A 24,196-nucleotide genomic window follows, 5' to 3' on the forward strand; every position below is an offset into this window, starting at 1 on the left:
AGTAGCCTGGGTCTCCCTTCCCCACGTTTTGGACACTGGGTAAGATGGGAGCGTGGAGCATAGTACAGTCTCGGGCTTCTCCATCACGAGATGACCGTTCCAAAGGCAGCTCTCAGGACACACACTCGAGCTGTCAGCTATCAGGGCCGTTGATGGCTAAGTCTCGTTTCACTTGAAAGTCTCTTGCCTTCAAGGACCGGACGTGTTCAAATAACAAAAACAAAAGTTCCTTTAACAAATGAAACGTTTGTTAGGGTGATAATAGTCCACACCGGGTGCCCCTCTTCTGGGCGCTGACACTTTCTCAATTGTAACCTACAGTTCAGATAGGGCGATGGCTTCAACCCCTGGGTCCCCCTCTTCTGGGCGCTGACCCTTCACATATCGTATTCCTATATGTCAGTTCTTTTCCTACTTTAAGTTTGGATGATAGATTCACCCCTGATCTCCCTTGGATGGGCTCGGACCTCTCTTGACTGATAGTACTTGGGTGATCTCTCCTTCGGTTCCATGTGTTAATATCACCGCAAAAATATCGCCATACAAGAATGGCGCCATATTTTTGCGGCGATACTAACCCACTAAAACTGCAGGGACACCCCCGCAATCCCCATATTTTAAAGGGAGCGGGGGACACCCCCCAACCCCTGCTCCCATTTACCCCAAAACGTATCCCCACTAATAATATTGCCTATGGCCGTTCCAGACGACCATATATATGGCGATATTATTGGTGGGGATAATATTACCTGATACCCCTCCTTCGGGTTTACTCTTGCCTTCTCTTTAACTTCTGCTTTCCCTTTTCTCAATCAATGGGTGATGTCTTTTCACCCTTGGATTCCCCTCTGCCGGGACTAAACCCTCTCGATTTTTAGCCTCCCCTCACCAGGTTTACTGTGGCTCCCGATCAGGGTCCCCCTCTTCTGGGCGCTGACCCTTCTTTACTTTCAATGTTCTCTTTTACACAATTCAATGTTTTTGGGATTCACTTCCCTTACTTTCCTTCACAATGCGGGATTCACTTCCCTTTCTTTCCTTTAACAGATTGTAGATGAGTCGATTGTACAGGGATTTTGCTTGACCTCACGTATGACCACTTTGACCTAACTTGGCAGCCTTCCCACGGCTTTCAGGTATTCGTAATTTTGCTCAGACTGGGATCGACCAGAGTCTCTTGAGTTTGACACCCACGTGGTGCCAGCTTCCTTCTATTGCTGATCTCCCCTTCAACACTTTTTACAGTTCTTTGAGTTTGGTACAAACATGCCACTTTGCGACTTTCAATCAACACAGCTCGGTTCTTATCGGTACTCCTACCAACTCAACGGCTGAGATGAACTGCTGGGCTTTTCGGAGTCAAGGTCGGTAACACAGTAGCAGGAATCTTCGTCCTTCCTGCTTATCGGTGTAGGCTTTCCCTGTGTACCATTGACACCTGCTGCAAGACACTTGGGCTTTTGTTTGTGGTCTTATGTTTTCCTCCACAAAGTTTCTGGGGGCTTGGGTCGAAAAGGGCTAGGTCTCTTCTCTCCTCGCCACCCTCTCGCTTCCCGCAGTCTACTCGTGCTGTCTGCCGTGCTCGTACTGTACTCTCTTGGGGAAGGGCCGTAAGGTGTGTGTGATCTAAGTCAATTTCATGACTTTTTCCTGACCCTTGTGTCGGGACATGTCAGGTAAACAGGTTTTGCATTATTCCACTGTCTTGGGTGTGAAAAAGTATTTGTGTCGGAAAAGGGGGTGGTTTCAGTGTCAGAGTATCCTACAGGACAGGATAGCGAAGGTTATATGATACGATATATTTTATTTATATTGCGCTCATACAGAAGTGTTTCAGAGCGCGACCAGGCAAGGGAAGGGGAAGAGGGGAGAACAAAACAATGATCGTACTAAGCCCAGTGGCATTGAGAACGTGCAAGTGCATGGGAGAGCGAGAGGGGAGAGGGAAAGGTGCAAGGAAGGGGGAGAAAAAGGAGAGTGCGGAGCAAAGAGACACAGATAAATAAAAATAATTTGCTAAATTAAGGCAACACACAATGGTAGTGCAGCCAGCAAGTGGCAAGTGCTGGGTTTAAGACGGCAGACTGAGTAGGTCCGATAAGTGCTGGAAGAAAAAAAAGAGGGGGGCTTGTATGGGCACAGATACAGACCCCAGTGCGAGGGGAGGCTCGGAAGCTTTGCAGGAGGGTGGCAGGGTGAGCAGGTACCTGTGCCCGGAGGACAGAGGGGGAGGCGAAGGCAGAAGCAAAGAGGAAGGTCTTGAAATGCTTCCGGAACCGGAGATGGTTCTCCTCAAGTTTTAGAGTGGCAGGGAAGCTGTTCCAGAGGGAGGCCCCAGCCAAAGACAGATATCTACCCCCAGCTTGTTTCTTTGAGAAACGACTGACCCTGAGAGAGTTAGAGATAGAGGAGCGAAGAGCTCGAGAGGGGAGGTATTTGCTGAGGGATAGCTGAAGGTATGTTGGACCCAGGCCCCAGAAGACCTTGTGGACGATGCAGATGGTTTTGAATTTAATTCTTGCATCCACAGGAAGCCAATGGAGAGATTTAAGTGCTGGAGAGATACAATCCCAGGGCTTGAGGCCAAGGACAAGTCTCGCATCCCTGTTCTGGATAAGTTGCATAGGGCGAAGAGTAGAGGCAGGTAGATTTAGAAAGAGGCTGTTGCAATAGTCCAACCTAGGGAGAACCAGAGCTTGCGAGACAGTGAGCTTCTGGGGAAAGGAGAGGAAAGAAAGAGTACCTCTGAGGAGGTGCAGTAGGAAGTTTGACTTTTTTGAGACATCAGTGATGTGGGCGGAGAAGGAAAGTGTGGAATCAAAGATAACCCTGAGGTTCTTAGGCTACCCGGTGGGGATAGGAGGAGAGCTAAAAGGAGGCCGGCCAGGGAGTGAGGGGAAAGGATGGTGATGGTGTGCCTATGAGGAGGATCTCCGTCTTGCTGGCATTCAGACAAAGATAGTTGGAGGCACACCAATCTTGAATGGCAGTTAGGCAATCGGAGATGAGAGAGGTAGAGGAGGTGGCCAAGGGCAGCCTGAAAAGGAGTTGAGTGTCATTCACATAGCACTGGAAGTTTGAGCAGAAAAAGGCAATGCAGCGGGCAAGAGTTGCCAGGTATTAATTGCAAAGCCAAGGTGAAAGGTTAGACCCTTGGGGAACACCGAAGGTGGAGTAGAAGATAGATGATAGGAAGGACCCAAGTTGGACCTGGGAGGGTCGATCAGAGAGGAAAGAGTTCAGCCAGGCCAGAGCCTGATCAGTGAACCCAGGTTATCACGGAGACGGTTGAGCAGGATGGTATGGTTTACCGTGTCGAAGGCAGAGGAGAGATTGAGTAGGATGAGTACAGAGGGAGTGATAGAGTCAAGGTTGGAGAGCAGATCCTCACGGATGTTCAGGAGAGCAGTTTCCATGCTTCTGCCAGCTCTGAAGCCAGACTGATGGTCATGGAGACAACCAACAGCATTGGAATGAAGGTCTAGCTGAGAGATGGCCAGGAGTTTGCCCAGAAAGGGAGCAATAGAAATTGGGCGATAGTTGGCCGGACACAAAGGATCAGCTGGAGGTTTCTTGAGGAGAGGATGCACAAAAGAGTGCTTAAGAGGAGAGGGGAAGGATCCTGAGGCAAAGGAGTGGTTGCGGAAATCGGCAAGAGCCGGAGTGAGGGTATCAATGTGGTCCTTGATAGTTTTAGAGGATCAGGGATGGACCTGTTTTGACGAGGCTTTCATAGATCTGACTTTCTAGCGACCTCATCAGGGGAGAAGAAAGGAAAGGATGAGAAGGAGGGTGGGGGAAAGCAGAAGGGGGTTCAGCAAGTACAGACAGAGAGGGGGGAGGAGGGGAGGGGAAGGGGAGGAGAGTGTTCACAGGATGTCCTGGGTGTTTGAGATGAAGTGAGAGGCAAGGGCATCGCAAAGAGCCTGGGAGGCAAGAGGAGGGGTAGAAACTGCAGCATGGTTGGCCAGCTCCTTGCAGATTTAAAGAGTTCAGCCGAGTTGTTAGATGCCGCAGAGACACAGGATTGGAATGTGGACTCTCTTCTTGGTACGGACAGAGAGTCGGTATTGTCTTTGGAGATGGCGACAGGCCAGTTTGTCATAGGATGAACAGGAATCCCTCCATTTTCTTTCAGCGGCCCTACACTTACGTTTAAGTGTAGCTAGGTCGAAGTCATACCAGGAATTGCACTTGGCTTTGGACTTCAAGCAGATCCTCATGACAGGGGCAAGAATATCAAGAGTATCAGAAATAGTAGAGGAGAGACAGGGCTGTGTCAGGGTGTGAGTCAGCCAGAGGATGAGGGGACAGGGAGAAGGTGGCAGTGAAAGCCTCAACTGACACTTCATAGACCGGATGTCCAAGAAGGTAGGTGGCAGTGTTGGGGTAGGCTTAGCTTGGGGGGTGAAGAGCGATGAAAGGAGGCAGTGATCACTCCAGGAGAGAGGAGTGGACAAGGGTTAGAGAGGGAGAGGCCAGAGGAGATCAAGACTTCGAGTGTGTGCCCTGCAGAGTGCATTGGGCCAGAGGGGAGGATAGAGAGGGAGAGGGAATCGCAGAGGTTGCGAAAGAGCAAAGATGAAGGACAGGGAGAGTCAAGGTGAATGTTGAGGTCACCAAGGAGGAGGAGTGGAGTGGTTGACGCAGGAGGAGGAGAGGTCAGCCCACTCGGAGAGAAAAGAGGTGATTTGACCAGGGGTGGGTAGAGAGTAGCAACAGTAAGAGAGTGGGTAGGAGAGATGGAGAGCCTGCATACAAGGCATTTGAAAGAGGAGTAAGTCTGAGTGGGGATGATAGTGGCAGGGATCCACTCAGGAAAGATCAGGGCTACACCCCCACTAGGCCGGGTGGATCTGGGAGCAGAGAGAATCTTGTAGCCGTCAAGGAGGAGGGTGTCAAAGCTTGTGACAGAGCTGGCCGTGAACCATGTCTCAGTAAGACCGAGGATATCAAGGTGAAGTTCTTCAAGGAGGTGGCAGATGTCAGAGGAGTGTTTGACAGCAGAGCGAGAGTTGAGAGTGGCAAGATGAAGAAGTTTGCCAGCCTAAAAGACCTTCTGGGGAGGGGTACAAATCAGAGGTACGCCCTGCGGAGGTGTGGAGTGACCCTGAAGTGGGGCAGAGGAGGAGGGAAGTGGGGACAAGGTAGCCAAGGAGTGGGAGGAGGGGACAGCTGGAGATGATAGGAAGTTGATGAGGCGGGGGAACAGCATATCGAAAAGGAGGTCGGCCGGCCGGAGAGCCTTGGGCCATGACAGTGCCATTTAGGCGGACATTTAGGATGACTCAGGAGGAGTCGAAGGAATCCATGAGGACTTCCCAGCGAGTGCCACCATTAATGGGAGAGGAGGAGACAGGACAGAACACAGAGATCATATGCAGGGTCCATAGATCCGGCGAAGGGACGACAAAGAGGATGTCGGTGAGGGCCTGTCTGGAAGAGACGATGGAATAGGTATCAGCGATAGGGAGACCTGGGTTGGAGACCAAGATATCCTTTTTAAACTTCTTTACAGACTTAGTGAGAAGGGAAGGATAGTTGATAGAGAAGCAATTGGAATAGATGGGAGAAACAGAAAGCGCCATGGGTGAGAAGGGAAAGGAGGCAGATTGAAGAGTATGCAAGTAGAACGGCATAAAACAGTCACTGGGCTAGCAGGTTACAATCAGTGGGCAAGGTTATGTGCAATGGATGAGAATGACCGGGATGGAGAACAGAAGATAGGGGATTGTGGGAACGGTAGTGCTCCTTCATAGTAGATTGGGTGTTCGGAAGATGACAGTCAGAGGGACGGGATTGGTAGGGTTTGTGGGGCAAAAGGGAATGACCAGGATTATTAGTATGAAGTGAACAGGGGGAATTGTGGAAATGGTAGTGTTTTGTCTGAACAGAAGGGGAGTGTGGGAAATAGTGGCCAGAGGGCCGTGGAAAAGAATGACCCGGTGTATGCGGGTACGGCACATGACTAGAGGGGTTGTGGGAGAGACGGTTTCTGAATGTGACAGGGTTTGATTTCCTAGGGAACAGGTTATATACAGAGAGGTCGGTGGATTTGGGTAAGAGAGATTCAGAGAGGTTGGTGGATTTGGGTAAGAGAGATTCAATCGGAAGAGGGGAGCAAATGTGGCACAGTCCATAAAGGTCTCAGGGATCTCACTCGTCTCATCTTCTCCCCTGGTAATATACTGCATCTCACCTGAGGCATTCCCCTGAGCATAACCCCGGGTACCCCTATCTAGGTGATCCACGCTCGCACGTCCATCCACATGGTTGGGATCCGTAAGCGCCCGCCCTCCCCATGCCACCTGAATAAGGGTTTCCCGAGATCTGCTTGTGAGAACATCCACAGGTTTCTCACATTGGTTTCTGTTCTAGGCGCAGTTGCCAGACCACACGGTCCACCCATCACAAGCCACGCAACCAGTAACTACATACTTTATCTTTGGTTTGACTCTTAATGTCACCCATCACAGGTCATGCAACCAAAAGTCTCCCAAAGCTGACGTTCAGTGATGTTCAAAACAACTCTTCCATTTCATCATAGGTCTTTCATCTTGTTCTTATGGTGCTTTTCTGGCAGTGTATTACTTCATACAGTTAATTGACCTAAAATGTTCATGCATTCTTCAACACTTCATAGTTTGATCAACTAACAGCTTTCTTTCAGTTCAATATTCCATAAATGTAGCACTCACTTGGTTTCACTCAAACAATGACTTTCTTGTAGTTCAATATTCAGTAAATGCTGTGTTACTCATCTAAGTAGCACCTTTCCTTCAGTTCGATATTCAGTAAACGCAGTGTTAAGTTGGGCTCACTTGAATAGCACCTTTCGTATAGTTCGCCATTCAGGAAATGCAATATTAGGCTGTGCAATATTAGCACCTTTCACTCAGTTCCATAGTCAATAAATGCAATACTTAGTTGGGCTTACATGAAGAGCACCTTTCGTTCAGTTCGGCATTCAACAAATGCAATAGTTTCTTATGTTCATGGACTGTTACTATTTTCCCCCAGTCCCTACGAGTGCTCTGGTTTTTCCAGTGTCTTCTTTCCGGTTCTCTCACAGGATTTCTGTCGGCGTCTTGGCTTCGCGCTCTACAGCATGGCAGGTTCTCGACTCTCTCCCTTCCGCTGCTCTTTTTGTGTGCTCCTGGAGTCCACCTTTTATACTCTTTCTATTAATAACAGGCTGCAGGTCAAATGAGTTGTACTCAATTGCCTGACCTTGTTTAAGCCTGTTAGTGTGAACATACCTGATCTTCATTGCCGAATGCCTCCAGACCTCTCTTCTTTGTCCCAGAGTGATGTTTGTAATAGGAAGTGTTTACTACTCCTAGCTGCCTCTTCTTCTCAGTAGTTAGTGGGAAACTACAGGGAAGGATGGTATGAGAATGGCAATAGCCCATAAAGACTATGGGAGTGGAAGTCAAGTGTTAGGAGAGGGGGGGCGATACCATGTCTCGCCTTCGGATACCCTCTCTCCAATCCCTACGGACCTTCCACTCAGGTGATTCTCCCTCGCTTGTGCATCCCCCAGGGTCGGGATCCAAAAGCAATGGCCCTTCTTTGGCCACTTGAACAGAAGATCCCTGTGGAGTAGATGTGAGTACATTCAGGTTTCTCACAAAATCTTGAAATGTTTAATTAAAAAGATATGTTTATTATAAATAAAAGGGAGTCCCCCTTGGAATCCATAGAAAAATTGAAATCCACCATGGCATCTGTGTCTCATTCAAGTCAGGTAAGAACTCAGGGCATAGCCCATCAACAATTAACAGCAATTTATTTTTTTGCAGGTGCACTGCCCCTCCCTATCCAGTTGGCCTGGGGGGTGGAGGGGGTCGTTCGCAGGGGGACTATCCCTGGTCTGGGTATGGGAGGCACTCACTCTTGTCAGTTTCTGAGGCCAGAATACAACGTCTACACCAGTGTCCCCAAAGTCCTCTCTTTGTTGGAGCTCTCCTTCCACGTGCTACTTATTCACCTCTTCCAGGGCAAGGAGGCCCTCCCCCTCTGTTAAGACACACTCTCTTCTGGGGATCAAAGTCATTCTCTCATTCGCTTTTCACTGCTGAATACACCTCTTCCAGGCTCACAGGATTCTCCTCCCTCTCAATGGGGAACACCCGTTGTCTGAGGCCCCCAGCTCTCCTCTTACTACAGCCCACCCCTCTTCCAGGTTCATGGGCTCCCCTCTTTCTCTTCCGGGCTGTTGGGATCTCTGCTTTCTCACTGCAGCCTACCCTTTTCCAGGCTAATGGACTCTCCACTTCCTCACTCCCATCTTTTTGAGTACAAGGAGCTCTTGTCCCCTTCAATGGAGCACACCCGTCTTGTAGGATTGAATGAGCTCACTGGGCTACCCCCTTTCTGGTGTTCAAGGGTCTCTTCTCCCCATTCACTGGAGCACAGCCCTCTTCGGTGGTCCAAGGGCTTCCCTGCTCTGGTGCTCTGCTGCTTCCTCAACAAAATCCTCTCCTCAGCTCCAAGCCCAAAACACACTGGGCCTCATTACAAGGCCCCCAGTCTGGTAAAAATGCCAGAAAAATTGCTTAAACCGGCACAGGCATTTTTACTGGACCGGGGAAACCAGAGTTTGCTAGTGGGGGCTCTGATCTACCGGCAAGCCGGACCTACTGGTAGATCAGGCCCCTACCAGCAAAGAAATGCCGGAATCACCGGCACCGGTACTACCAGTGCTGGTAATTCCAGCAATCCCATGCCATCGAGTCACTCGATGGAATGGGAACTTACTGCGGTCACTGCTGCCTGTAATATCCAGGTAGTACTGGGATTTTTGGCGGCAGAGACGGTAGGGGCAGTTTCCCGGTATCCCGCAAGAATTACCGGTGGGATACTGTGAATCTTGTAATGAGCCTCAGTGTCTGTGTATCTTAGTCTCAGTTTTCAGTCCCTCACGACCTCCCATTGGATGAGGCAAACTTTTGAATTGATAGTTTCATTGGCTTCATATGCCAAGCCAGATGAAGGAAGTCTTTAAAAGGCTTGATGCCATTTTGGATTTCTTTCATTTGGTTTCCAGTGCAGGAGCAGGGGTTTGTTTTATGCTCTGCTCATGCCTTGCCTCCTGACTGTCCCCCTCCTCAGATGTTCCTTTTGTGTGTTTCGTGTTTGAAAGGCCATTTTAAAAAGGTACTGAAGGAAGCATTTCTCTCCTTAAATGCTACAGCTTCGGGGAATGTGTTCCCCTCTCCTTTACAATCACTGCTGCTGGGGTAGGGGTAGGGGTATGAAGGGGTTTAGGGATCTCCACCTATTGTCTAATGTGTTAGTGTTTCCCAATAGAAAATCACTCCGAATCCCTAGTAGACATTCTGGGCTCTGCTTTGGAGTTCTAAACGTGATGCATTCTGGGAGATGCAGTCCCGAATACCTTATTTCTTTGGAACATGGTAGTTCCTAACTAGTTTCTCTCTCAAAGGGATGGAGAATAGTTCAGGGTCGGTCTGCTTAACATCCTGGGTATGATTTAGGGGACTCTCTGGTAGGCTCATTGTGCAGAATCAGGCAGGGTTATTTTGCAAGGGCTCCACCAATCTTGTGCAGTGATTATTTGCCTTGTGCCGGATGATCGTCAAAATGGTTAGCTGGTAAAATTGGGGTACGTATCAGAGTCCTGTCAGCCCTTCTTGCAAAGACAGCGGACAGGATGCCCAGCTGATCCTGTGACTTCGCCAAACGAGGCACTGTTAAAAGTCAACATTATTCCCCGTGTTGACTACTGTACGAATGTGGGACAACAAGCTTACCTGATCAATGTCATTAAAGCCTTCTTATAAGTTCAACAGGACGTGGGCCATAAAACAGTCACACTCCACACCCATCAGCACACTAACACAGAGCAAATTGGACCATGATCTGGGACCAGTTTGACAGGTGGACTTAACGGTGAAGAAGCCAAACTCTTCCTAACAATGTTCCAGCATGACAAACTCTTCTACCATCACCAAAATCATCCCAAAAGGTGGAGATTGGACATGAGGAGACAGTTGCCGGGAACATACACATTAAGCACAAACTTTTAACAGAGGAATCGAACCAAGGCCCATTTTAAAAGGTGCACTGACCACCCCCTTAAAGAAAGATTTCTGACCATCACTGTATAATAATGAGTCAGACTGAGAGGGGTCCGAGTCCTAGGAAGTCCAATTCATACCAGCAGCCAATGCAAGGAGCTGCATGACCGTGAGCAGGCTCAAATTGTCATTGCATGAAAATCGCCTTGAATTCCAGGTCAGGACTCCGAGTTAACGCCAGGGTCGAGGTGTTCAATTTCATAATCAGAAAAGTAGCCATTCATTTGAGCACGCCTCATTTGGAGCATCTTTCATAGTTTGGATTAACCAGACTGCCCACCTTCCTGCAGAGCTTGGCAGAACTGTTCCTGTAGGTGTAAATAACCCCTACAATGCCCAGGAAGTGTCCGCCCACATCCTGGTCAAGTCCGCTCAGTTACCACAGATGTAGGTAGCCACTTCTATGCAGCAACAGCTAATTCAGCAGTGCAACACTGCAAGGAGTTGTTCCACAGTGTTAGCATAGTTAAAATATGTAAAACAAGATATGAATATTGACAATGACAGACAGGTTTTGCTCACACATCCTGATGATATGAAATATAGGAAAGAAGCAACAAAATAAAATTGTTGTGTATTGGGTAGAACCTCAAAAATGGGATTTGTTCCTTAAGTGACTAAAGAAAGTAAGAAATTGAAACAAAAAAAGAAGAAAAGAAGATAACCTTACCCCAACATCGCGCAATTTCACTTTGGCCTGGAGCTCATCCCTTTGATTTTTAAGCTTCTGGATGGTCTCTCTCATTTCTGCCAGAGTGAGCTCCTCGTCCTTCTTTTCCTCCTGTTTCAAGGCACGTTTCTTGGCCATGTCCTCCAAATGCTCCAGATGAGCTACCACCCCTGTCCATGAATGAATAACAAAATAAGGAAGAATGATGCATGTGCTCCTGTTACAAGTGAAGGCAGGGGCTTCATTTTGGCACAGCAGTGTTATGGAATCAATTTAAGTGACTTAGGATCAAAGGAGGAAGCTGTATGTGGAAGGCAATGCACCCCTTAAACTGGAATAGTGCCATTGGCCCAGGCAACTCCTGGGCAAAGGGCAGTGACTAAATTGGATGCCAAGATCCTTTGCAGCAGACAAAAGAATGTTGCTATTATTAATCAAAGAAGATTAGGACGTTTTGTACAAAGATGACAGAACAAAGATCATTTCTGAAAACATCTGCATTTCATACGTAAAGGGAAAACCTACCGACGAGGAATTCCATTGGCAGAGTACTTAAAATGCCTCAAATAGGATGACCGTGTTATAGAAAACGAATGATACACTTCACTGCTCCTGACTGATGCAGCCAACCCCAGAAGGCAGAAATAGTTGCCAGGGATTCCTGTTGGTTCTCTTGCTCGGGTAGATTTGCATAGCATTCCATGCTGAGTTGGATGAGCCTAGTGTGCAAATACACACTCTTTTCTGGTAGGCACATAAAGCCAAAACAGGGCTGAGGTTCTCTTGAGTGGGTTACAATCACAAGGACAAGATATTTGACAGTTTATTCTCAGTTGAGGGTTTCAGACATGGTTAGATAATTTTGTCAAAGTAGGGTATGTATGTCAGATTCAATATATCAATTAGACGTCTGTGATGTAATTCTAATGTGACAGATGTAACCGGATTACAATTTGGGTGGTAGATGTGACAATGTTACCTTGGATGACAATCATTTTGGGCATTGAGGAACTCTTCTGCTGACCAGGGATGGCCATCCACTGTGCAAGGAGCTCCCTAGAGGAGGAAAATGGGGGACAGGGATTTCTCTGAGCTCTTCCCTCCAGTCCCAGTCCACGTTTCAGTACCCTTAAAAAAGAAAATGCTATTCAAAATGGCCAACACGGGCTGCTGCCAAACTAATCAAGAGCTCTGCAGTAACCGTCATAGACTAGGGAGAGGAGATATAGATAGAGAGCACGATAAGGGAAGAAGAAACGCTGACCATGATACCATGAGAGCTGCTACAACGAAACCCCAGACTAGACTCTTTCGTCCACGATGCCCTACAGCCAGCTCCATGGTAGATACAGAGACTTATGGTGCCAGACAACCCATAGTAAGTGCAACAACGCTTATTCAAATCAATGAACCATGCCTTAGAGACTGGACTCAAGATAGCGAAGAACTTGTGAACCAATTTTTAGAAGAACATTCATTTTCACATTGTGGACATGAAGCAAAAGGCAGAATTGGTGTTGCGCTCACATTTCGAGTCGAGAACATATCTTTAAAACGTCCCAATAAGAGTAATCGGCAAGTTACTCTAATTTACTGATTAGCTCTACTTAAGAACTGATTATTATAACAGGATAGATATGGATATTTTGGGACTAATAATTTGGTGTCTAGAAAGTTCCAGAGAAAAAATATATTCTATCTAATAGAGGCTGGAAAGAATTTTAAGAAATGTTCTGCAGGTCAAACAAGGAATCATGCATATAGGGGAATGCAATGTACAATGCAAGCTGTTCAGAACATGCTATCTGTCCTATTTCTTCTCCTATTCGCAAGACCCAGACCAACAGAGAGAGATGTAAATTCGAAACTCATGATAGATGCTGATAGGCTTTTGATGGTTCAAAAAGAGAGACAATGCACGGAAGCTCCCCAGAATGCACTGCATGTTTTGCAATGTGCACCAACTTACCATTGCTTAGCTGAGATGCTGCACGCTCCATTTTCACCTAAAAGGCTCTTGAACGGATTCTTAATTAAAAAAAAGAAGAAATAATGTGTTTTTTGTACCACAGTTTTTAGAAGATTTGAACACTGTAAATACCAAACGCTAAAATGCAACCATTTCGATATTTTAAAATAGGTCCTTCCAATTTACGAGGTTAATACTTTGAATAAGTCAGGTCTGTTGGGACTCAAACATTTGAGCTGCAGGCTGAACAGATCTCAGCAACGGTGTAAACATAATATAGATCACACAGCATTATCCAAACTGCAGGGCGTTGCCTCTATTGAGCTGGTGACTCCTGGAGTGGCATGAGAACAAAACCGCCAAAAATAACAAAAACAACAGTGTTATCCTCTAGTGCCGTTCAAATCACTGGAACGCAACGCACCTCTAGGTAAGCAGAGGGACCACCCAAAGCACTCTATCTACAATGTGCAAAAACTAGCAATTTATTCAAGTTTTCACAGGCATTCTAAGTATCAAATGTTAAAATATGGACTTGATCAAGGAGCCATCCTCCACACCACGCGTTCCATCTTTTCACAGAGAGTTCGTCAGGTGAAATACATTCAAACAAGTTAGGCATACTCTTTAAGTTAGCTTGGTTGCACGGGATTTCTCATTCCGATTGTGTAATCATCAAAATAAGCAGTCCCTCAATAGATACGGCGCCATCTTTGAATGGATATAAACACCTTGTAAACTATAACCTCATGGACTACACATAGGTTGTCCAATGGTGTTCCAAACAAACTCCCTTTACCAATACTAAAAAAACTACAAGTATGTGGTTAATTCAACCTAAAAAAAAGCAAATGCCGAAGATATTCTCAACAAGATCAGCTGTATGCTAAATACATTTAAAATTACACATGGTTGTCTCCAGGACATAGTGCTGACCAACAGGAATGACCACAGCTCACAGGTACCATCTGTGGCATTGTCCCCTTTAAGGATGTGTCACGACTCAGTAACGCCACTGGTTAAGAAACCCAATCTCGACCAACGAGATCCTAATAACCTTAGACCTATAACTAACTGCAATTCTGTCCTTAAAATCATGGATAAGATCGCCACCATGCAGCTCCAGGCTCATGTGGAGGCTTTGAACTCCCTACACACACACAACAGTCGGGCTTCCGCCCTGCCCACAGCACTGAGCCGGCCATGCTAGACCTACAGACCAAAATGCTTAGCATTATCGACAAGGGTAGGACAGGTCTCCTCATTCTCCTTGACCTCAGCGCCGCGTTTGACCTCCTCGACCCTAACCTTCTCCAGAAGGCACTAAAATAGACCACCAACTGCTCTGATGAAGCCATCGGCTGGATAATGTCTTTCTTAAAAGACAGGATATCTAGGGTCCATTGGGGGGACAAGTTTTCCTTGGAAAAGGAAATCCTCTGTGGAGTCCCGCAAGGGGCCAGCATGTCACCACTGCTATTCAACCTCTACCTGAGGTACCTATGCCTTGTCCTCGATCATATCAACACCTATTTTACAAACTACGCTGACGACACACAGCTGGGGTTTGAGTTAAGTGGCAACTATCAGAAAGATAGTGAGCAACTTACCATGATCTATAACAACGTGGAGCAATGGATGGACTCCAATTGGATGTGCCTCAGTGGAAAAAACAGAGCTTATGATATTTGGCTCATCTTCAGCCAGAGCAAAACTATCTTCCTCCTATAAGTCCTTCCAGATTAAAGACACACCCTTACCGGTCCTGTGTAAGGTTAAAACCCCTGGTATGATGCTAGAAGCATCACTTGGGGCGGATGCCCAAGAACAATATATAAAAAAAACTGTGCCTACCACCTCAGACTAATAAAAGCTATTAGACCCTTCATATCAGAGGTCAACTGGTCAACCATAGCAAGAGCGACTATCATGTCGCGACTTGACTATGGCAACGCTCTAGTCCTGGGTGCCTCCAAGCAGTGTCTGCAAGGTTACCAAGTTGTCCAAAACAATGCGGTTAGAATCGTTAAGCTCAAAACTAGATCAGAGCACATCAGCAATTCCAGAAGGGAGCTTCACTGGTTAAAAATCAAAGACAGGGTACACTTCAAGACCTTAACCATCGTGCACAGATGTATTCATGGTAAAGCCCCTGCTTACCTAACGTTGGTTTACCACCTTGGTAAAATCTCAGTGGCCCCACACAAACTCAAAAGCGGCCTAGGCAGATCCTTCCCGACCATCGCAGCCTCTCTTTGGAACAATCTCCCAGACCACATATGATTGGAAACCAACTACGTCCGCTTCCGTAAACAGGTGAAAACCCATATTTTTAATAAAACGACAGCCCCCGTCATGGCCTAGCTCAGAGTAAATTTATATGGTCGTCCCGTCCTCTTGTTTAGTCGTTGTCTTTCTGTCTCTTGTGTCCTTGTATCTGCGCCCCAAGGCTCGCGAGCTACCGGCGCATTATAAATACTAAAATAAAATAAATGACTGGATCCCAATAAAAGGAGCCTCAGCCGCAGGTGTTAGAATTGCGGCAGACTCCATGAATGGCACTTCTGTCTTTGTATCTTATTTCGGGCCTGCAGGCTAACACTGTTTGATGTCGGTCCCACTGTGTGAACATGGTAATGTGGCCCTCATGATCAGGGGGATCCCAGATCAGTATGGGTAACCTGGGCGCCCCCAGGCCACTGTCCATCTGTGTGAGCACAGTCCAGTTTCAATCTCGGCAGCCAATGCAACTGATGTCTGCCATGTGACTACGGCAACTGGAGAAACAACTGCATTGAAATATCGCTCCTGCTTTTTTAGGCTGATTTAGCGACATATTTGTAGTTTTTGGTATTGGTAAAAAGGAGATTGATTGCAACACCACTGGACAATCTATTTGTAGTCCTATGAGCCCATGAGGTTTTTAAATTTTGTTAAAACATTTTTAACCGTTTTAGCATAAACGTACAGTAATCCTTTAGTAATACATTCTTATGCATTCAACAGTCAAGTATGTTCTATCCAAAAACTACGACCCCAACTGTTCCGTTCTCCTCACCCTGGTTCACCCCCCCAATTGCCTTCAGTACCAGCCCTTAACCTATATTTACTCCGTTCCACTCCGCGCAGGTTGCCCTCAGTATCAATAATGAACATGGTGTCTACGATGGTGTTTCTTCTCCCAATGCTTCCATAACAGCTGGAGCATACAAACTTTGTATCAGGGTGCCCCATGCTACAACTCCCACCCCAGGAGCCGAGAGGTCGAAATGTGCCCCCCTCTCCAAGCCTCCGACTCAGCCTGCGCCCACTTCTTCAGATCCGCCACCAATCCTCTATATTAGGGCTCCTAGGGCTTTCCATGCCATGGCAATTCTGCGTTTGGCTAGGATGTACACCAAATCTTTCATCTTATGTATGTGCTTTGCTCGTTTGGGACGAGAGAATCGACCCAGCAAGCATGCCCCCGGGGACAGTACATCCAACTCCAACCCTCACCTATGCATGCTGGCGGCTACTGCCATAACGTGCGCTACGTGGGCATGCCCAGAACATATGTAGCATGCCCGCCTCTTCAGAGTTGCACCTAGGCGGTGTTGTGTGACCGCGCCAGGGAAATTCTCAAGGGGGTCATGTATGCCCTATGTGTTACGAACAGTTGAATCAATTGCAATCTGGCGTTCTGGGACACCTTCTTGTGGTATCCTACGATATCCCGCCAGTTTGTATTTGAAAAGGGGGCACCAAGGTCTTCCTCCCATTCGCGTCCTACCACTAGATTAGTGGGGGGTCCTCCTGTCAAAAGTAAGTCCTATATCCTAGATATGGTGTATCCTCTCTCTGAGATATCATATAGAATGTCTACAATGGAGTGTTTTTCTATCAGGTCGTTAAATGTGGGCCACCTGTGTGTGATCCCCCTTATGATAGTGCAGTGTAACAAGTATTGTCTGCAATGCAGACCTGTATGTTCGACTAACTCGCTAAAGGGCACGAGGGATGTGTCGCGCAGTAGATCGCCTAACATGGCAATACTGCTGGATTCCCAATTGTCTTGTATCCCCAATCTCGCTTGTGTGGAAGACCAAACCACCGAAACCAAGGGAATCTGTACCGAGATCGGGTCAGTGAGTCCTATATGCTTAGGTGCTCTGTCCCATAATTGCACTCCCAACGATATCAAGTGTGACCTATGGTAAGCCCGTGATCTCTAATTCCATAGCAGCTCCTTAAGGTAAAAGTGCGGTTCGGTACGCAGAAGCATCTGCGTGTCTGGTGAGGAGTCATCTGCCAACCAATCTACTACGAATTGAACCTGTCCCGCTATGTAGTATAACTCGAAGTGTAGGACCCTAATTCTACCCTCCTCGTAAGGACTGCGGAAGGAGGTCAGTGCTATCCTGCCCCTAACATTGAGTCAAGCGTCTTAAAGAAGGATTTGGGAACATAGTACGGGACGTTCACGAAGCAATGCAGTAGCCTGGGCAAGACCACCATTTCTATCAGAGCTGCCCTACCCATCACTGAGAGGGCTAATTTATTCCAGAACCTCGTAGAGTTTTTAATACCTGTGTTCAAGGTGTTGTTGATATGCTCAGACTTAGGGTTGTGCTATATGTTGACTCCCAGGTATCTGAACGTATCAACTGACCACTGCAGTGGTACGACTGGGAGCGTGTTTTGCCTATTTTTAGCTAAACATGTGTTCGGGAACAAGGAGGACTTGTCTGTGCTAATCAAGATCCCTGATAAACCCGCAAACAGTGATAAGGCCTCACTAATCAGTTCCAAGTTCTCCTACCGGTTTTTGATGTACAGTAATGTATCATCAGCATACATTAAGATCAGATGGTTTACCCAGTCTATGACTATGCCCGCTGAGAGATATTCTGTCCTTACATACTGCACTATCTGTTCCATGGCCAAGATGTGAAGCAATGGGGACATCAGGGAGCCCGGCCTCGTACTTTTTCCAACTCCCACAAATCTGAAATGTGCTCGTCTGTCCTCACCCTAGCAACCGGTTGAGTGTAAATCAGTCGTACCCAACTTATATATGTCTGTCCAAAGCCAAACCCTTGTAACGTTGCATAAAACCAATCCCATCTCACAGAATCAAACGCCTGCACATCGCCAAGTGGTGCTATTGCGCAGGGGGTCTCCCAGGATGCGGTACTATCTAGAACGTGGTGCAACCGCCGTAAATTCCCAAGCCAGATTTCTACCCGGCACAAAGCCAGTCTGGTCGGAATGTATGATCGTGTGGATAACCCTCTTCAGTCGATTTGTTAGTGTAGACGTCAATATCTTATTATCTTGGTTGAGCATGGATAGGGTGCTGTATAAACTGCATTCCGCCAGTGGTTTATGGGGCTCTAGCAGGTTGATTCCCTTAAGCTAAGAGGGAGGACTCCTGCCTCATAGGAAGCATTGAATAAATTCAGGAGCTGGGCAGGCTGTCTGAACCTGGGGACTTTCCTCTAGGCAATGATCTAATCGTGCACCGTATTTCATCTAGTGTGATGGGTGCTTCTAAACTGTCTATCACGTCCTGGCTTAAACTAGGGAGGTTTATCTCATCGATCACTTCTTGTATATGCGCTTGTTGTACCTGGGGTCCCTCCTGGTACAAGGTATGATAACATTCTTTAAAGGCCACATTAATTCACGCTTGGGTATGACATAACTTGACATTCTGCATGTATATTGAATGGATGGGACTGCGGTTTTTCTCCCTTTCATATAACCAGGCTAGCAATCTACCAGGCTTATCTCCCTCTCTGTGTTGTCTCTCAACATGTTTAGAGTAATTGTATTTACCCATTCTATCCCAACATTCCAGGCACTTCTTCCGTAATGCTACTGCTTCTACTTCTCCCTCATTATGGCCCATATGGGACTGTTCCAGTGCCTGCAACCGTTCCTCTGTGGAGGCTAGTTCCTGGCGTATCAAAGACTGAATGCTACCAGATTTAGCGATGGTGGTACCCCTGATGACAACCTTAAGAGCTTCCCATAAGGTTCCTGCACTGGGGACGCTACCCGTGTTAAGCGTAGCATACTCGTCAATGCTTTGCTCAATGGTCTCTCGAAAGGGGATGTCGCGCAGAGATTTGCTCCTAAGCCTCTAAGTGGGTATTGAGAGTCTGCGGGGCACATACTGCCAAAACAGTCGGAGGGGTGCATGATCTGATAAAACTCTGCAGTTTCCTGCCCCACGAATAAGTAGTCTAACTGGGTGTGACCTGCATGTGGTGCAGAGAAGTGGGAGAAGTGTCCTTCATATGTCTAGCAGGTCGAATGATGTCAGGAGCATCTGCAGAGACCTAGCAGTTGGGGGTAGGCCTGTGAAATCTGATGTCAGATCTATCCAGCGATGGATTCAGAGTACAATTAGAATTGCCTCCCCATATAATGCTGCTGTTCCTGTAAGAGCTGAGCCTAGGGTATAGTGTCTGGATGAACCCTGTTGTGTTGTGATTGGGAGCATATGCGTTTATCAAGCATATATCAATGTGTTATAAGAGCCCCTGTACTAGCACCATTCTACCTTCGTTGTCAGTCTTGACCTGTGTGACCCTGAATGGTAACGTGAGGGCTATCCAAATCAAGACTCCCCTAGCATATGCGCAGTATGGAGAACCAAACACCCGCCCACTCCATTTACTGAACAACAAAACTTGTTTTTCGGCTGTCAGGTTTGTCTAATGCAGCAAGGCCACATCAATTTTACTTCTCAGGTAGGAGTAGACCCTGTTCCTTTTAACATAGTTGTTCAAGCCCCGGTCGTTCCAGGTAAGTATGTTGATGGTGCTAGCCATGTGCATAGATGTGTAGTAGGCAAGGCCCCTCCCCAAAACCAATGAAGCATCTCATGTCCACCTCAACGGCAACTGCAACACAGTAACTGCACGGAGATTCTTTCTGGGCTTTTGTACTGGCAAAAAACACAACAGGTTAACTTTCCCAACTTCCATAACTAGAAACCCCGCCCCAGCATTTTTACTCATGCTCAGGCGTAACCGCTTCTCGCAGCCACCTCTGGCACGTACACCGGAGGCTTATGCGCGGCGGGTGCAAAAAACAAGCGCCCCAAAAAAATAGAAAAAATAAACAACAACGGAGTGGGGAGGAGAGACAAGAAGAAGCCCCGAGGGCATGTCATCAACTGTTATTGGCATGGTCTTCCTCCAAGGACGACTGACCCAACACAGGGAGAATCCCCTAGTCAGGTATGGGGCTGAAGCATTACAAAGGAGAAGCCCATGTATAGGTAGAACCACATGGGTATGACAGGCGTAGGTGCTGCGTCATCCATTGCTCTCCGCCAATTCAAGGATTCCTTGGTGCTCGTCTAGAACATCATTTTTTCCTGCGGCGGGATATATGCGCTCTCTGTCCATCTATTCCTGTGCGTGTTCCGGGAAGTCAAAGAACAGTGCACGGTTCTTATACAGGATCTTTAGCCAAACCGGGTAAATCAACATAAACTTAATCTCGCCCTGGTCACTATAAATTGTGCACGGTTCTTCTGCACCTGGAAGGTGTAATCAGGGTACACTGTGAGGTCCGCGGAGGCTCGCCGTAGCACACCGCCTTGTCTGGAATAGGAAAGGGTTTTCCCCTGTCTTTATATAGTTCAGGACCTTAGCGATTCTAGGTCTGGGTGGGGCTCCTGGTGGCAGCCGTTTGGTCAGGGCTCTGTACGCTCGTTCAATAGTAAAGCCTTGTGTGTGGTCCCTGGTCCAATTTCTTGAAGGAACAGATTTTCTACGGATGTGGTGGGGTCGTTGTCCTCCTAACCCTCATGGAGGCGAACAATCCGTACATTGTTTCTGCGGGCCCTCCCTTCTGCATCCTCCGCCCTGTTTTCCAGTAAGCAGACGTTTTGCTGTAGAATATGAATATTGTTTGTCGCTGTCCGAAGCTCCTCTGTGTTTTCTTTCGCTTGGGTTTACAAGTCTGCAGTCCGCGCAACCAGGTTCCGAATGTCTTGGCGCAACAGACCAACGTCTATCTTGATAGCTTTGATTTGTTTTCCCAGTGTGGCTTTTAAGTCTGCAATAGCTTTCATCACCTGCTTATGCATCTCCATGGCATCCCCCTCGTTCTCTTGCGCTGACACCATGTCCCCCGCCGGTGTTTGCCGCCAGCTCTTGGCGTACTTGTCCAGAGTCGTTTGGTAGGCCTTTACCTTGGCTGTTTTCGGAGGTATCCAGACTTTCCCCAGCGTCCCTGCTGTATAGAATAAGAGCGGCAGGCCTTGCGCCTCACCCAGAAAGATACCTGGATGTTTTTCAGGGCTGGGATCTTATCTTTCGATGATCTAGGATGGTGGAAGACCACCCAAGTGTGAGGCGGCCATAGTGGAATGCAGCCCGTGCAGAGTGCCCTTGTGTCCTCTGTACCTCTGACTTCGATGCGAGTGCAGATAGGTTGCGCTTTTATGGATTATAGCAATGTGCAATATCGCCCATCAAGAATACATGGCAGTGTTGCAGTCCTTCCTGCAGTCGGAGGGTCCAGTACTTCCACTATGTTTCCCTGTAAGGGAGGCAAAAGTCTCCTACCGCTGTTCCAGAGTAGGGAACCTATATTGCGCCCCAAGTCCATGCGTGCTCTGTGGACCCCAGGTCACTCCTCCAGTGGGGCCCGCGTCCTCCTCTCGGACCCTGTGCAGAGAGGCCCATGAACACCTCCTCCGGCAGCTGTTCCCCAACCTCAGCCCGCCAGGTCAGGTACTGCCCACGCCCCTGTGCTGGGCCTATTCTGTGCGTAGTGGGGGTCACAAGACACCTTACCTGGCCCAGATCTTCTGCTCACCTTAGCAGGCAATGATAGGTGGCTACACTGTTACTCAGGCACCCTGCAGACCCCCAAAACCCACTTCACAGGGACCTGCTTTCGCTCAGAGTCAGTCAATGGCAGAGGCCACCACCCGGTGCAGCCTCTGCTCTTACAAACTATACCGCTCCAGGCACTCACATTGCAGCGGCCGGTGAGGCAGGGCAGGGGGGAAGCTCACCCTATCTAATTCCACAGTCCAGCGGCGTGGCCACTGGGGGCAGCCAAAAGCCCACTCTCCGTGTTGTGATCCGTTTGCAGTGGGTGCTCCACCTACAGACTCTTTCCAACGTATCACGGTGCACTCGTCAGGCCACCCACAGGGTATACGCGTCCAAGTTCAGTAGCGACCCTGCTTCTCATTGGACGCGGGTCCATCCGCACGCGAGCCGCCACAGCTGCAGTGCCTTCCCAAGCCACCTTCTTCTGCGCCCGGTCCTCCCAGTTCTTAGTTGCGCTCACCCTCGGAGCCTATCCTGGCAGCCACAACCATGCATCAAGGTTCCACAGTGTTATAATAGGGTCAAGTCCGGCGGCCGTATGGATACTCTGGCCATCTCACTGCGCCCCAGACTCCAGTGCTGAGCTCCTCCTCTACCACGCGTCGTCACTGTGAATGGAGGTGCCCCTGTATGGTTCCAGTCGCCATCTTGCCATTTCTCAGCACCCAGTCTTCGCTGAATGTCAGGCGACTGAGGCTTCCAATCCGCGTCAAAGTGTATACAGGTGTTCATGAGACATCCTTATGACTGGATATGGGTTGAAACCCTCTGGAGAACGGGCACAAAAGATAGAATAAAGGATCAGCCTCAGGAGCGCTCGGCAGGCTCTTCCCATGGCTCAATGACAAGCCTCACCCCCTCTTGTAGTCCCATGAATTTATACTTTATAAGGAGTTTATGGGGTGTTAGGGTTGGTCTTCCTCCTGATTGCATGAGGTGTGCATGGACTTAGGTACTGTTGGAATGCATGTGGTGAGCTTGGAATGGTGAGTGTGCAATGTTTGTGTATGAAGAGGTTCCAGCCCAGGCAGTTGGAAGATGTAAGCCTGGGTGGCGGGAGCCGGTGGGCTCTTGTCCCGATTCCTCTTGATCTCTCCATGGTACTGATGACATATGATTTGTAACTAAAGAAGATATTAAAGTAACCTTGAAGAGTGCCTATCCTGTGTATCCAGAGTGTCCTTGATGTGTGAACCCAATGACTGAGGAGCATTCAGAACATGGAGATGTATCCATTCAACGGCGGCACTGTAGAGCTAGTAAGGGACAGCTTCTTTTGTTGATCACATTATCGGAATGAGACATCCTGTGTAACCAAGCTAACTTGAAGAGTATGCCTAACTTGTCTGAACGTATTTGAACTGACGAAGTCTCTGGGAAGTGACTGATCGCGTGGTGTGGAGTATTGGCTCCTGGATCATGTTCTTTTGTAAATCCATGTTTAAACATTAGATATTTAGAATGCCTGTGAAGACTTCAATTAATTAATATTTTTTGCACATTATAGATCGAGTGCAGCCCTAAATATAAGGGTGTATCGACCACTTTTTCACCCACCCACCACCATATATATGTTTGTACCAGCAGTGCATGTAGAGCCAAAGGATGAAGCTCTACAATCTGATCAAAAGATATAAAAATTGAGATTTACGGTGCATGAATAAATTGGCGCAAAGAGATATTTAGCAAAAAACATTTCTGTTGTACAGTTACTAAATATCTGTACTCGCTTGTTAAATACTCCCAGTGGGAATAAGATTCACTTTTTTACTCCCTAGAAAAGCATTTTACTCCCAATGTTAACAAATAGGGAGTCAATGTACTAAATAGAGGGAAACCCAATATGAACTACTTGCGTAGTAACTCTACCTTTTATTGGGAGTAATATATAATAAGACAAGAGAGGTAGTTAGTCAATATATCAACAGCTTACAGTCGAACTTCATTAAATTAATGCTGTAAAACATACAATTCGATCAGATTTTAAAAATTATCAATGAAAAAACACACACGATAGTTAAAAAAAGCGATGGGAAAATCCCATCTACTTGTCTTAAAACAGTTGTATATTGTTTAAAAAAACAAACAACTTATTGTGACACTTTAATTATTGCCGGGGTGGTTGTTGGCTTCTATCATAATGGTGGAAGTATGGCTCAGTGATAAGTGTGGGAAACAATAGCTCTCACACCTGTCACAGGACCTTTATTAAGGCTATTCAATCATCATTCTAGTGTTCATACTAGATGGTAAAACTCAACATGTTTCAGTTCTTCCAGTTAATAATCGAACTTTCTTCAGGAGAAGTGTCATATTCTAAAAAAACATACAGCAACAACGACAACGTCAGCTAATACAAATCTACTAGAGTTTGCTATTATTGCACATCTCTTGAGTTGATAGTTGCTGTTGCCCGTGTTAGGTGATAAATTTAGCTGTTCTTGCTGTAGCCGGTCTGGTCGGCAACAAGTGTTTCTTAATGAGGAATCTCCCTGTATTGAATTCAGGCTTTAGTCCTCTTGGTCCGTGGTGGCTAGTTAATAGAGTCCACTCGGATCTTTAGTGAGGAAGCAGTGCTCAAAAGTTTGAGTAATTTGTAAACCAGAGT

The 24,196-nt window shown here is 47.3% G+C and overlaps 1 protein-coding gene across 3 annotated transcripts in view; it reads right to left on the reverse strand.

The window, feature by feature from the left end:
* Nucleotides 1-24,196, reverse strand: part of CENPO (centromere protein O) — a 148,779-nt gene that overhangs the window by 81,924 nt on the left and 42,659 nt on the right. For 2 of the 3 annotated variants that reach the window (XM_069605675.1, XM_069605676.1), the window contains exons 2-3: nucleotides 12,743-12,801; nucleotides 10,774-10,943 (exon numbers count right to left, since the gene is read on the reverse strand). In XM_069605675.1, the coding sequence (XP_069461776.1) occupies nucleotides 10,774-10,943; nucleotides 12,743-12,773 (201 nt within the window). In that variant the 5' untranslated portion in view covers nucleotides 12,774-12,801. The remainder of the gene's footprint in view (nucleotides 1-10,773; nucleotides 10,944-12,742; nucleotides 12,802-24,196) is intronic. The other variant, XM_069605677.1, reaches the window with a different exon arrangement.

The sequence above is a fragment of the Ambystoma mexicanum genome, chromosome 4p (genome assembly GCF_040938575.1).
Source record: "Ambystoma mexicanum isolate Mex_15411 chromosome 4p, UKY_AmexF1_1, whole genome shotgun sequence".
NCBI classification, from domain to species: domain Eukaryota; kingdom Metazoa; phylum Chordata; class Amphibia; order Caudata; family Ambystomatidae; genus Ambystoma; species Ambystoma mexicanum.